Source organism: Bufo gargarizans, chromosome 3 (genome assembly GCF_014858855.1).
Source record: "Bufo gargarizans isolate SCDJY-AF-19 chromosome 3, ASM1485885v1, whole genome shotgun sequence".
NCBI classification, from domain to species: Eukaryota; Metazoa; Chordata; class Amphibia; order Anura; family Bufonidae; genus Bufo; species Bufo gargarizans.
In genome coordinates, this window is record NC_058082.1 from 496,232,045 (window position 1) to 496,246,969 (window position 14,925).

General features: G+C 43.9%; 1 protein-coding gene across 1 annotated transcript in view; it reads left to right on the forward strand.

The window, feature by feature from the left end:
• Positions 1–8,350: 8,350 nt before the first annotated feature.
• LOC122931705 (nitric oxide synthase, inducible-like) overlaps positions 8,351–14,925 on the forward strand; it is a 39,014-nt gene continuing 32,439 nt past the window's right edge. Inside the window, exons 1-3 of the mRNA XM_044285774.1 lie at positions 8,351–8,394; positions 11,630–11,811; positions 14,264–14,336. Of these exons, the coding sequence (XP_044141709.1) occupies positions 11,702–11,811; positions 14,264–14,336 (183 nt within the window). The 5' untranslated portion in view covers positions 8,351–8,394; positions 11,630–11,701. The remainder of the gene's footprint in view (positions 8,395–11,629; positions 11,812–14,263; positions 14,337–14,925) is intronic.

A 14,925-nucleotide genomic window follows, 5' to 3' on the forward strand; every position in this document is an offset into this window, starting at 1 on the left:
ATACCACCTCAGCATGTCTCTGATGATGACGAAACACAGGTGCCAACTGCTGCATCTTTCTGCAGTGTGCAGACTGAACAGGAGGTCAGGGATCAAGACTGGGTGGAAGACGATGCAGGGGACGATGAGGTCCTAGACCCCACATGGAATGAAGGTCGTGCCACTGACTTTCACAGTTCGGAGGAAGAGGCAGTGGTGAGACCGAGCCAACAGCGTAGCAAAAGAGGGAGCAGTGGGCAAAAGCAGAACACCCGCCACCAAGAGCCTCCGCCTGCTACTGACCGCCGCCATCTGGGACCGAGCACCCCAAAGGCAGCTTCAAGGAGTTCCCTGGCATGGCACTTCTTCAAACAATGTGCTGACGACAAGACCCGAGTGGTTTGCACGCTGTGCCATCAGAGCCTGAAGCAAGGCATTAACGTTCTGAACCTTAGCACAACCTGCATGATCAGGCACCTGCATGCAAAGCATGAACTGCAGTGGAGTAAACACCTTAAATACAAGGAAGTCACTCAGGCTCCCCCTGCTACCTCTTCTGCTGCTGCCGCCTCGGCCTCTTCTGCTGCTGCCGCCTCGGCCTCTTCCTCCGCCTCTGGAGGAACGTTCGCACCTGCCGCCCAGCAAACAGGAGATGTACCACCAACACCACCACCTCCGTCACCAAGCATCTCAACCATGTTACATGGCAGCGTTCAGCTCTCCATCTCACAAACATTTGAGAGAAAGCGTAAATTCCCACCTAGCCACCCTCGATCCCTGGCCCTGAATGCCAGCATTTCTAAACTACTGGCCTATGAAATGCTGTCAGCTTCAAGCAGCTCATGTCGCTTGCTGTCCCACAGTATGTTGTTCCCAGCCGGCACTACTTCTCCAAGAGAGCCGTGCCTTCCCTGCACAACCAAGTATCCGATAAAATCAAGTGTGCACTGCGCAACGCCATCTGTGGCAAGGTCCACCTAACCACAGATACGTGGACCAGTAAGCACGGCCAGGGACGCTATATCTCCCTAACTGCACACTGGGTAAATGTAGTGGCAGCTGGGCCCCAGGCGGAGAGCTGTTTGGCGCACGTCCTTCCGCCGCCAAGGATCGCAGGGCAACATTCTTTGCCTCCTGTTGCCACCTCCTCCTACTCAGCTTCCTCCTCCTCTTCTTCCACCTGCTCATCCAGTCAGCCACACACCTTCACCACCAACTTCAGCACAGCCCAGGGTAAACGTCAGCAGGCCATTCTGAAACTCATTTGTTTGGGGGACAGGCCTCACACCGCACAGGAGTTGTGGCGGGGTATAGAACAACAGACCGAGGAGTGGTTGCTGCCGGTGAGCCTCAAGCCCAGCCTGGTGGTGTGTGATAATGGGCGAAATCTCGTTGCAGCTCTGGGACTAGCCGGTTTGACGCACATCCCTTGCTTGGCGCATGTGTTGAATTTGGTGGTGCAGAAGTTCATTCACAACTACCCCGACATGTCAGAGCTGCTGCATAAAGTGCGGGCCGTCTGATCGCGCTTCCGGCGTTCACATCCTGCCGCTGCTCGCCTGTCTGCGTTACAGCGTAACTTCAGCCTTCCCGCTCACCGCCTCATATACGACCTGCCCACCAGGTGGAACTCCACCTTGCACATGCTGGACAGACTGTGCGAGCAGCAGCAGGCCATAGTGGAGTTTCAGCTGTAGCACGCACGGGTCAGTCGCACTGCGGAACAGCACCACTTCACCACCAATGACTGGGCCTCCATGCGAGACCTGTGTGCCCTGTTGCGCTGTTTCGAGTACTCCACCAACATGGCCAGTGGCGATGACGCCGTTATCAGCGTTACAATACCACTTCTATGTCTCCTTTAGAAAACACTTAGGGCGATGATGGAAGAGGAGGTGGCCCAGGAGGAGGAGGAGGAGGAAGAGGGGTCATTTTTAGCACTTTCAGGCCAGTCTCTTCGAAGTGACTCAGAGGGAGTTTTTTTGCAACAGCAGAGGCCAGGTACAAATGTGGCCAGCCAGGGCCCACTACTGGAGGACGAGGAGGACGAGGATGAGGAGGAGGTGGAGGAGGATGAGGATGAAGCATGGTCACAGCGGGGTGGCACCCAACGCAGCTCGGGCCCATCACTGGTGTGTGGCTGGGGGAAACGCAGGACGATGACGATACGCCTCCCACAGAGGACAGCTTGTCCTTACCCCTGGGCAGCCTGGCACACATGAGCGACTACATGCTGCAGTGCCTGCGCAATGACAGCAGAGTTGCCCACATTTTAACGTGTGCGGACTACTGGGTTGCCATCCTGCTGGATCCACGCTACAAAGACAATGTGCCCACCTTACTTCCTGCACTGGAGCGTTATAGGAAGATGCGCGAGTACAAGCGCACGTTGGTAGACACGCTACTGAGAGCATTCCCAAATGGCACAGGGGAACAAGTGGAAGCCCAAGGCCAAGGCAGAGGAGGAGCAAGAGGTCGCCAAGGCAGCTGTGTCACGGCCAGCTTCTCTGAGGGCAGGGTTAGCATGGCAGAGATGTGGAAAAGTTTTGACAACATGCCACAGTTAACTGCACCACCACCTGATACGCAACGTGTTAGCAGGAGGCAACATTTCACTAACATGGTGGAACAGTACGTGTGCACACCACTCCACGTACTGACTGATGGTTCGGCCCCATTCAACTTCTGGGTCTCTAAATTGTCCACGTGGCCAGAGCTAGCCTTTTATGCCTTGGAGGTGATGACCTGCCCGGCGGCCAGCGTTTTGTCTGAACGTGTATTCAGCACGGCAGGGGGCGTCATTACAGACAAACGCAGCCGCCTGTCTACAGCCAATGTGGACAAGCTGACGTTCATAAAAATGAACCAGGCATGGATCCCACAGGACCTGCCCATCCCTTGTGCAGATTAGACATTAACTACCTCCCCTTAACCATATATTATTGTACTCCAAGGCACTTCCTCATTGAATCCTATTTTTATTTTCATTTTACCATTATATTGCGAGGCAACCCAAAGTTGAATGAACCTCTCCTCTGCCTGGGTGCCTGGGCCTAAATATATGACAATGGACTGTTACAGTGGTGGCTGACGTGAAGCCTGATTCTCTGCTATGACATGCAGACTGATTCTCTGCTGACATGAAGCCAGATTCTCTGTTACGGGACCTCTCTCCTCTGCCTGGGTGCGTGGGCCTAAATATATGACAATGGACTGTTACAGTGGTGGCTGACGTGAAGCCTGATTCTCTGCTATGACATGCAGACTGATTCTCTGCTGACATGAAGCCAGATTCTCTGTTACGGGACCTCTCTCCTCTGCCTGGGTGCGTGGGCCTAAATATATGACAATAGACTGTTACAGTGGTGGGTGACGTGAAGCCTGATTCTCTGCTGTGACATGCAGACTGATTCTCTGCTGACATGAAGCCAGATTCTCTGTTACGGGACCTCTCTCCTCTGCCTGGGTGCCTGGGCCTAAATATATGACAATGGACTGTTACAGTGGTGGCTGACGTGAAGCCTGATTCTCTGCTATGACATGCAGACTGATTCTCTGCTGACATGAAGCCAGATTCTCTGCTACGGGACCTCTCTCCTCTGCCTGGGTGCCTGGGCCTAAATATATGACAATGGACTGTTACAGTGGTGGCTGACGTGAAGCCTGATTCTCTGCTATGACATGCAGACTGATTCTCTGCTGACATGAAGCCAGATTCTCTGTTACGGGACCTCTCTCCTCTGCCTGGGTGCGTGGGCCTAAATATATGACAATGAACTGTTACAGTGGTGGCTGACATGAAGCCTGATTCTCTGCTATGACATGCAGACTGATTCTCTGCTGACATGAAGCCAGATTGTCTGTTACGGGACCTCTCTCCTCTGCCTGGGTGCCTGGGCCTAAATATATGCCAATGGACTGTTACAGTGGTGGGTGACGTGAAGCCTGATTCTTTGCTATGACATGCAGACTGATTCTCTGCTGACATGAAGCCAGATTCTCTGTTACGGGACCTCTCTCCTCTGCCTGGGTCTAAATATCTGACAATGGATTGTTACAGTGGTGGGTGACGTGAAGCCAGATTCTCTGCTATGGGACCTCTCTCCAATTGATATTGGTTAATTTATATTTATTTTATTTTTATTTTTATTCATTTCTCTATCCACATTTGTTTGCAGGGGATTTACCTACATGTTGCTGCCTTTTGCAGCCTTCTAGCTCTTTCCTGTGCTGTTTTACATCCTTTTTAGTGCCGAAAAGTTCGGGTCCCCATTGACTCCAATGGGGTTCGGGTCGGGACGAAGTTCGGGTCGGGTCCGGATCCCGAACCCGAACATTTCCGGGAAGTTCGGCCGAACTTCTCGAACCCGAACATCCAGCTGTTCGCTCAACTCTAGTCACCACCAAACCATGGTCTGTGTAAAGCCACTGATATGTAAATAGACACATTAAAGTCAGTGGATACATGAGTAGTCTGTGGAAAACATAGACAGCACACGTCAGTGATCCAATGATGTGTAAAAGAGACCTAACAGATACCTCGACGCGCATACCATTATTAAATGAGGCAGCAATTTGCCAGAATTGGGAAATCATAGTCACGCAGTCCTTAAGGACTCAGGGTGTACCGGTACGTCCTAACTTTAAATCGGGATTCCGGCGCCGCGGGGGTTAATCGGAACGGGATGCCATCTGAAATCATTCAGCCGGCATCCCGTAACAACGCAGGGGGGTCATTTGACCCCCCCGTATCGGCGATCGCAGAAAACCGCAGGTCATTTCAGACCTGCGGTTTTCTGCATTTCCGGTCCATTCGGGTCTCCTGTGACCCGATGAACCGGAAAAAGACTGATCGGTGGCGTGATTACACACCACCAATCGCAGTACGAAGATTTGGATGGGCGGTGCTGGACAGGAAGAGGAGGGGAGAGAGGAGAAAGTTTGAATCTCGCGCCTCTCTCCCCTGCACCAATCAGCACCCTGGACAGCGGTGTTCAGCACCAGGGCGGTGCTGAACACCGCTGTCCAGGGTGCTGATTGGTGCAGGGGAGAGAGGCGCGAGATTCAAACTTCCTCCTCTCTCCCCTCCTCTTCCTGTCCAGCACCCTCACCGTGCAGACCGTCCAGCATCCATCACCCTCCTGCACCCATCGCCATCCAGGTAGGTTAGGGTCAGTGAGGGAGAGGCACGTTAGGCAGTGAAAGAAGGGAAAAGTTAGTTAGAAAAAAAAAAAAATGTTATCTAAATCTTTCTTTGTTCCATCTCTCAGACCCCAAAGGTCCCTTGCCGCCAGATCCACGTTCGCTTGTGGGACCGTGCGGAAAAATCAACACTGGCCTCCCTGCCCTCCCTCTCCAGGTACCTATTTCCAGGGGTGAGACCCGTGCCCTTACCAGTGGAAACCTGTTGCTGGTCAGGTATAGGGACAAGAGGGATGTCCTTATGCTGTCCACAATCCACGGTAACAGCACCACCCCCGTCTCTGTGCGAGGTACCGTGGCAACGGTCCTCAAGCCCGATTGTATCGTTGACTACAGTCGGTATATGGGAGGAGTTGATCTCTCTGATCAAGTCCTCAAGCCATATAATGCCATGCGCAAAACCCGGGCATGGTACAAAAAAGTTGCGGTCTACTTGGTGCAGGTTGCCATGTACAACTCTTTTGTACTATCCCGGAGCGCTGGCAGCACAGGGACATTCCTCCAATTCTATGAGGCAGTCATCAAGGCCCTGATCTTTTCGGACCGGGAAAGTGCAGGCCGGAGTACCTCGGGAACTGGAGGCGCCCGGATCGTCCTTGGCCAACACTTTCCAGGTGTGGTCCCCCATACTGGAAAAAAGGGACGAACCCAAAAAAAGTGCAGAGTGTGTCGCAGGAGGGGGACACGGAAGGACACCACCACTCAGTGCCACACGTGCCCCGATCATCCGGGCCTCTGCGTTATCGATTGCTTCAGGGAGTATCACACTTCCATGGAGTACTAAATTATTATAATCCCCAACAGTCCACTAGAGAACATAAAACACCATGGGCCAGATTTATAATGACTCTGACAGCTCACTCCACTTTCACCAGTCAGATTTATGATCGGCCCTTTAAGACTGTAATAAATGTGGTTTGACGGTAGCAGTTTATCCGTCAGTAAGCAGCTTTACAAAAGTTGCACGTTTTTATGAAAAAGTCGCACGCTTTTATAAAAAAGTCGCATGTTCTATTAAAAAGTCTCATAAGATAAGCATGGACCTCACTGGAGTGAAATTGCTTTTTTGCGACTTTTTAAATAGTCCCAATAGTAAATCTGTCTAGAGATTAATTTACATAAGAAAACACGCCCACTTTCAGAAAACTGGCGAGCATAGCACAGAGCAGAAAAAAGTCGCAAATTTGTGCGCAGTTTTAGCGTTTGGGACTTTTTTGGGACTTTTTCACTCCATTATTCTGACCCGAGCTAATGATAAATCTGGCCCTATGGCTCTTAGACTTTGGAGACACGGAAACAATTTTTATTTCCAAAAAAAATATTAGTTTTAGTGCAGGCATCCTCAAACTGCGGCCCTCCAGATGTTGTAAAACTATAACTCCCAGCATGCCCAGACAACCTACAGCCATCATCAGGGCATGGTGGGAATTGTAGTTTTACAACATCTGGAGGGCTGCAGTTTTACAATGCCTGCTTAGTGTCTCAAAAGTCTGAGAGCCATACATATTGGGCATCGTCGCGTGCGTAAAAGTCGTAGCTATAAAAATAACTTTTGACCAAACGCCTCGGATGAACGGTGTTAAAAATATAAAATAAAAACTGTGCCAAAACACCAATTTTTGGGCAAAATTTCCATTTGAATCCTTTTTTCCGGTAATAAAGCAAGGGTTAATAGCCAAACAAAACTAAACTAATATTTATTGCCCCGATTCTGTAGTTTGCAGAAACACCCCATATGTGGTCATAAATGGCTAAATAGCCGCACGGCAGGGCATAGAACAAAGTGAACTGCATACGGTTTCTGGAAGGCAGATTTTGATGGACTGTTTTTTTTTTTTGACACCATGTCCCATTAGAAGCCCCCCCTGATGTAGCCTAGACTAGAAACTCCCAAAAAGTGACCCCCATCTAAGAAATTACACCCCTCAAGGTATTCAAAAGTTACTTTACAAACTATGTTAACCCTTTAGGTGTTCCACAAAACTAAATTGCGAATGTAGAAACAATTTTAGAATTTACATTTTTTGTTACCTTGCCTCAAAAAAGAGTAATATAGAGCAACCAAAATTCATATTTACCCCTAAAATAGTCCCAAAACAACAACCACCTTATCCCGTAGTGTCCTAGATGGGGTTACTTTTATGGAGTTTCTACTCTAGGGGTGCATCAGGGGGCTTGAAAGGGTACATGGTGTAAATAAACCAGTCCAGCAAAATCTGCCTTCCAAAACCCATATGGTGTTCCCCTCCTTCTATGTGCTACCGTTTGGACCAAATAGTAGTTTACGACCACGTATGGGGTGTTTCTGCAAACTACAGAATCAGGGCAACCCATTTTGAGTTTTGCTTGGCTGTTAACCCTTGTTTTATTCCTGGAAAAAATTGATTATATTGGAAAATTTTCCCAAAAATAGAAATTTAACTCTTGTGGAGGACCTAAAGGGTTAATAAAGTTTGAAAAAACAGTTTTGAATACCTTAAAGGTGTGTATTTTCTAGAATGGGGTTATTTTTGGGAGGTTTCTATTATCTAAGCCTCACAATATGACTTCAAACCTGAACTGGTCCATAAAAAGTGGGATTTTGAAGATTTCAGAAAAATTTCAATATTTGCTTCTAAACTCCTAAGCCTTGTAACATCCCCAAAAAATAGAATATCATTCCCAAAATGCTACAAACATGAAGTAGACATATGGGGAATGTAAAGTCATAACCATTTTTGGGGGTATTACTATGTATTACAGAAGTAGAGAAACTGAAACTTTGAAATTTGCAAATTTTTCAAAATATTTGGTAAATATGGTATTTTTTATGGAAAAAATTTACTTCTTTGACCCAATTTTAGCAGTGTCATGAAGTACAATATGTGACGAAAAAGCAATCTCAGAACGGCCTGGGTAAGTCAAAGCGTTTTAAAGTTATGAGCACTTAAAGTCACACTGGTCAGATTTGCAAAAAATGGCCAAGTCCTTAAGGTGAAATAGGGCTGAGTCCTTAAGGGGTTAATGCTAATGGTGACCTAAGCCTGAAAAAAACTTGAGTTTCCAGGAAATTGTAGGATTTTCCCAGCAGTCATACAAACTAAAGAGTTCTGCCCCTTTCACGTTTGGGGGTAATAATCCCTGTTTTACATTATAAAGACTAGTAGAAAGTATATAAGAGTTCTGTGATCCACTTCTCTACACTCTGAAAAGATAAACCAAAGCAACAAGCAGGTAAGGTGAAGTCTGCCCAACAGCATTCACTTGTCTTCATTTTTTTTCTTTAATCCTTCTTACATTTCTCATATATTATTACTTCTACTTTGAATCTTTTATATTATTATTACTACTTTGGCTTTTATGAGCTTTCTATGTCAAACAGCAGTCAATTCAACCAGTGCAAACTGCTGGTGAAAGAGAAAAAACACTAATGCTCATACTTACAAATAATAATTGATAAAAGATTATACTGAAGCCGTACATTATATATATATATATATATATATATATATATATATATTTTTTTTTTTTATTTATTTATCTTTTATTTATTTAGTTTTTTAACCACTTCCAGACCAACAGTTTTACCCCCACCCCATTTCTTACCAGACACATTTTAAAGTTTTAGCCTTAATTTTGCAAATTGTTTTTCTATAGCTCTACCAAGCTGCATGTATTTGGTCTTGTTTTATCAGAACATACATGTCTCCCATATTGTTTAATAAAGTAAGTGATATATATGACCTTAGGACAATATAAAAGTAAAAGGGGGAAAAAATTTAAAGAGATAAACGGCACGATTTTGTAATGTTTGTGTCAGTGCGGCTTTAGCAGAGAAGACTACTAGTTTATCCCTTATAGTCAGAGACAGAGAGGTCCCTTGAGTTACAACTTTTCTTAATTTTTTTACTTTATTCTTTCTTACGTTTCTCATATTTTACTTTGACTCTGACAAATTTCTGTTTCATCTATGGCCTCTATTGTTTTCTTAAGCTGATATACCGTATCAGTGACTTTTACCTCAACTATTTTTGACTTTTGGGCTTTTCTGACAAGCTGTATGTCATATATCAGCCAGTTCAACCAGTTTAAATCATAATTAGTTCCTACTCACAAATCATTTTGAAAATGTTAAACTGACGCTCTACATTTTTTTTGTGAAAAGGTCATAAATGCTGGAATTAGATATGTGAATATATCTATTTCTAACTTATCTACCTATCTACCTAATGTTAAGAAGCCTTTACTGATGTGAACATGAAAGAAAGAAATGCAAAAAAATGAAATGTTAAATAAATTATATTTGTCATAAAATTTTGGAAAAACGGAACAAGAGAAAGAGACAAGTATCTTCAGCACATGTTGCAACAAGGAAGGCTAGAATGGCTGAATTGCACTTGTCTTTCTCATACAAGACCATCTCTGTATATGGGCAATATCATGGCGTTTGGCCTTTGGAAGGGAGAATTTTATGCTTTGCCAGTTTCCCTTTAGGCTTCATATACAATGCCTGGGAAATATTGAGCATTTCATAATTTTCCCGAATACTTTAGGCATTCTGTACACTGCCTGATTTCATTTATTGCCTGTAAGTAATATATATATATTTTACATAGATAAGACTACTGGTTTATCTGTTAAAGCTGCACATACAGATTTATATATATATATATATATATATATATATATACACAGAGGTCTATCTAGTTACAATTTTAATTGGTTCTGCGTCGACCATTTGTAAGTTGAAAATATTTGTATCTTGATCGTCTATAACTTTAAAAAAAAACTTGCAATTGGTTCCAAAGATTCCAAAAGGTTGAGGATTAAAAAAGAAAAGCAGGTAACTGGGACAGATGAAGCAAGTCCCTACACATAACAGGAATAGATGCTGGAAGCTGTAAATTACTTGCTATGTAGAGGACAGGAGCTTCTTCAGGGTCCAGTAAAATAACATGGAGTCATCCTCCTATCGGAGACGTTTGTCCTGGCACAGGTACAGAGCCGGACAGGACATGTAGTACCTCACTGTACTGTAAACTGCAGATCCAGATTTCTTTTCAAGTTATCAGACTAAACAAACCTTCAAACTAAGGGGAAAAAAAATTCTAATGTGGTAATTCAATTCAATGAAACAAATGATCTGCATGGAATCATCTCAAAGGCTTAAAGGGTCCTTCAGAAAACCCCAGCAGCATGGCTTCAATAGCACATACAGGTGAAACTATTTCAGAAGCATCCTGTATAGTGCGGTATCGCCCCAGTGTCATACCACAGTGTAGTGACATGATACTGGCCACGGTCATGTAACATGACATCACCCTATAATTATCATGTCACTACACTATGTAGTTTACACAGGACCGGCACCAGGAGGACACAGGGTGGGGAATGCAGTGGTGGTAGGGGGGCATCTTCTACATAAAAGGTGCATTTAAAGTGTTTTTTTTTACTTGCTGTTGTGGCCATGATCAGATTACTCATAGCTGTGTATTTGTCACACAGGACTGTAGGTAAACATAATTAATTATTTTGACTCATACCGTAACAGATTAACACCCTTGTTTCCAGCATTACAGTATGTAAGTGGAATATCCAATACAAAATCCATGTGCACCATCCATTGCTATACCTAAGCTGATCACTGACTCACTTTACTGCACTCACAGTATATGTTGTGACTCATGACACATCCAGCTCTGCTACAACTGAATCATGTTTTATTACTCTCTCATATTTTTACGGTTGTACTTTTTATTCCTTGAGAATATAGAAACGTATTATGTCCTGTAGATGTACGATGACATACACAGATGTAGCAGAGCTGGTTTTAGTTATTTCCGTAGAACCGTACAGGTAAAGGAACTCGTTTGTAAACAAACAATTTAGCCCTGCTACCTATGTACATTTATTGAATTTGTCATGTGTGAACATACCCCAAAAGAATATTGCAAGAATAATACTGGGAATAATCCAAACAATGTCAGGGACTGTGTGACTTTTTAGTAGAACTACAAGTTCCAGCTTACTAATAATATACTAAATGTAACCGATGCATGCGGACCTATCTTCATTCCATGGTTTATATAGGACGCATAGCCCATAGGTATCCTGGGACTTACAGTTCTTCCATGTCTCCCCCAGCCCTAATCAAAGTTGTAGTTTTTGTCCCATTGCCAGCATTCCCCAATACGATTTTATGGTTTCAGAATTAACCCTTAGATGACCCATTTTCAGAGTCAACACTTTAAGACAAAAAAAAAAAGCTACACGTAGGAAACCCCTGAAGTGATAATGATCTTTTTAGTATAATACACTTTTTACAGCAGCCCGGTTAATCTTGAAGGTCATGTATTTAAAGTGCAGAGGATGTCGCTCTCTATGACTGTGAGAAGAAAAAAAACAAATTTCTGGACTAATAGCTGCAACTTTTTTTTTCTCTCAAACTTGATCCCATTTGTTTATGCAGAAGACCAGCCCCTGGAGAGACTTCTTTTTTTGCACCTCGTGTAACATCTGACTGATCAGTGATACTTGAACAATGTTGTGCCCATGGAAGCAGTTCACAAACCGAGGGCTCATTAGGAAAAAAACTGCATTTGATGTAACCGATCTGAACAACAATGAACCCAAAAATGAGAAGCATCTCAGGTAAGAAGAATATCGCTGTCATGTCCATTCATTGTATCATGCCCTAAGAATTCTCCTGATCAGACGGCAATCACCGTCGTCACTCTCCAGTGATATCTTACAATGATTACTCACATTTCCTCACTTGCCTTCATTCTCTGACTAGTCATTCAATAATAACCTTTCTACAGTTTATGTTTTTCTGTGTAATAACCTATGCAGGTTGAAAATATTATTTCCTATTGTTATAGGATATGTATTCTGGTATAACCTGGGCATATTATATGTTATTGTCCATATTTTATACATTCTAGGCAATAGATATGCGATTAAAACCCAGATTCATGCAGTTATGTGGACTGTCAGAAAAGGGCAATCAATGGAGTTAGGCTAGGTCTACACGACGATAATCGTCGCCCCCAATGTCGCGCAACAATTTTTATAGTGGCAGTCTATGGTGCCGCACTGCAACATGCAACAGGCTGCGACGCAACAGCCGCAGAAAATCCATTTGAGATGGATTTTTCTGCGACTGTCGCGTCGCAGTCGCAGCATGTCGCATGCTGCAGTGCAACACCATAGACTGCCATTATAAAAATTGTTGCGCGACATTGGAGCAACAAAATGTCGAGCGACAAATGTTGCAGTGTAGTTGTGCCCTATCTGTCAAATGCCGTCGTGTAGACCTAGCCTTAAGCATCTCATCCCTCATTCCTTCACAAATTTGTAGCATTAGGGCTCATGTCCACGAGTGTAAGCACTCAGTAATATCTTTGGCTGCATGTTGCAGATCGCAGACCCATTCAAGTAAAACGATGTGCACATGGCCAGTGCCGGTGTATTGTGGACCGCTATTTTCGGTCCGCAGCATGGGCATTGAGCCCTTACACTTGTAGGCATGAACCCTTACTGTCACTCAAAGTTTTCATATGGAGAAAAAAATTGCTACCTTGCAGTTAGAGATGAGTGAGTTCCTTATAATTGTATTCGAGTACAATTTGACTAAATTGGCCATCCGATTAGATTCGGATTCAAGTAAATTTGACCTAAATCAAAAGTGCTCTAATTGACTGGAACAGACTCTATCTCTTACTCCCTCTCAATATTCGGGTTAGTTGCGATCAGAACTTTTTGGGTCCCAAATTAGAATTGATTCCCTCATAGTTAGGCCTCATGCACACGATCGTTGTTCTGGTCCGCATCCGAGCCGCAGTTTTTGAGAGAGATGTATGGGAGACCACCCCTATATATCCAGGAATGACAGGGCCTATAATTATAGAAGTCATATACATAGAGAAAGAATCATGGAGGACCAGCCCCATGTATTTAGGGAGTACAGAGTAAACTTGTCCCATTAACCTGACACTTAAAGGGACACTTCCATTAGAAAGATATATTGTTTAAGTCAATATTCATAAAAGACAATTTTTTAAAGAACTTTTGGCTTTTTCAATATTAGCCTTCTGTAGCAGTGAGTACATATTATTAGGCTTCTGAAAAAGACAGATAATTCGTTTTCTGTTTACTGCTGGTGTGGGGGGAAGATGTTATCTGAAGTGTAATCCGCATGATAATAGTAGGAATAGAATTGGGATGACAGTACGATAGCGCTGTTGTTTTATATTTGGCCTAGATGAAGATGTCCACAGAAGAGCAATACACTTAATTATGCAATGTCTGTTGCTCTAATTGACTCACTACATGGGAATGGGGCTCTCTCCGGCCGCAGTGGGAAGAGGAATTTAAAGAGCCAGGACAGAAAGTAGAATACACTTTTATTCAATAGATCTATAGAGATGAGTCATTTCTAGTCGTAGCTGGCACCGTGTACCTCTGAGTGGAAGATAAAAGGTCAGGCAAGAAAGATCCCAGACAACGCTTGACTGTGGATATACCCGATCTTAGACTGCCAAAGTTGCCAGGATGTAGCTACAAAATCTAAAGTCTATGTTCATCAGCTTCATACCAAGGATGGTCTGTTTTCAGTTTAAGGGGCTGGTCCATCATGAAAATCAATAACCTACTGGGGCATGAAGAAGTCATAGCAGGTGATGAGCCACCGTAAAAAGGGGATCTTGCTCTGGAGGGGCTCCGAATTCCCTTTGTGCCATGTAATTCTGCAGTTTTTGCTACCATACTGTATATTAAAGGGTTGCCTTATAAAGACAACCCTTGTCCACGTGCCCTAATTTTGGCTGACATTCAGTCTAGAGAAGCTCTATCCAGTTATAATACATATCTAACTGGATAAACTCCTTACTTGTGGTTATTTTGTTCGCCTGTCACTTACCATTAAGAGGTGAAAGGCTGTACCTGTGACTTACAGACAACAAAGGGGAAGCTAATATCATATGTAAATCTCATCACAGATAACCTAAAACATTTGAATAAAATAAAAAAAATAAAAAAAATTGTGCCTGACCATATTACTGCTACTATTAACCACCCATGATATTTGGATTTTTTTTTTAAGTGAGTTGAAAGAAGAGGACACCAAATCCAATGGCACAAAAAGTGATATGGCCGAAATAAAAGTAGGATTACAAGTAAGTACTAAATGATCACCTAGTTTAGTCTGAGCTGGTTGCTATAGGTGGTGGCCCTGGCATATAAGATACATTAATGACATAAAGTAATAAAATATTTGTGTCTGTATCTTGATTATTTAAACGGTTAGCCCAGTAATAATATATCTCGCCTAGCCTGTGGATATGTATACGGCAAAAATAACTTGTACAGCGGCTCACCCCTCCAAAGCTGCGGATAATTAACTATGCGTTGTGTTGAGTGCCAACTAACTATATACATTTATGATTATTGGGGGAGGGTCAAATCTGGGACTTCCACCGATCACAAGAACAGTGGAACCTGAGTCTCCTTTGTGAACAGAGCGATAGTGTGCATGGGTGACCACTGCTCCATTTACTTCTATTAGAAAGACAGCGGAAACGACACAGGCACTGAATGGAGTGGTAGTTGTGCATGCACATTGCTGCTCCATTTCAATAAGTGAGACCCCTGGTTATTGTGATCCGTGGGGATCCCAGAAGTCTGGCCACCAGCAATCATTTTTCATTATCTATCCTGGATAGGTGATACATTTTGTTCCTGGCCAGCCCCTTATCTCACAAAAAC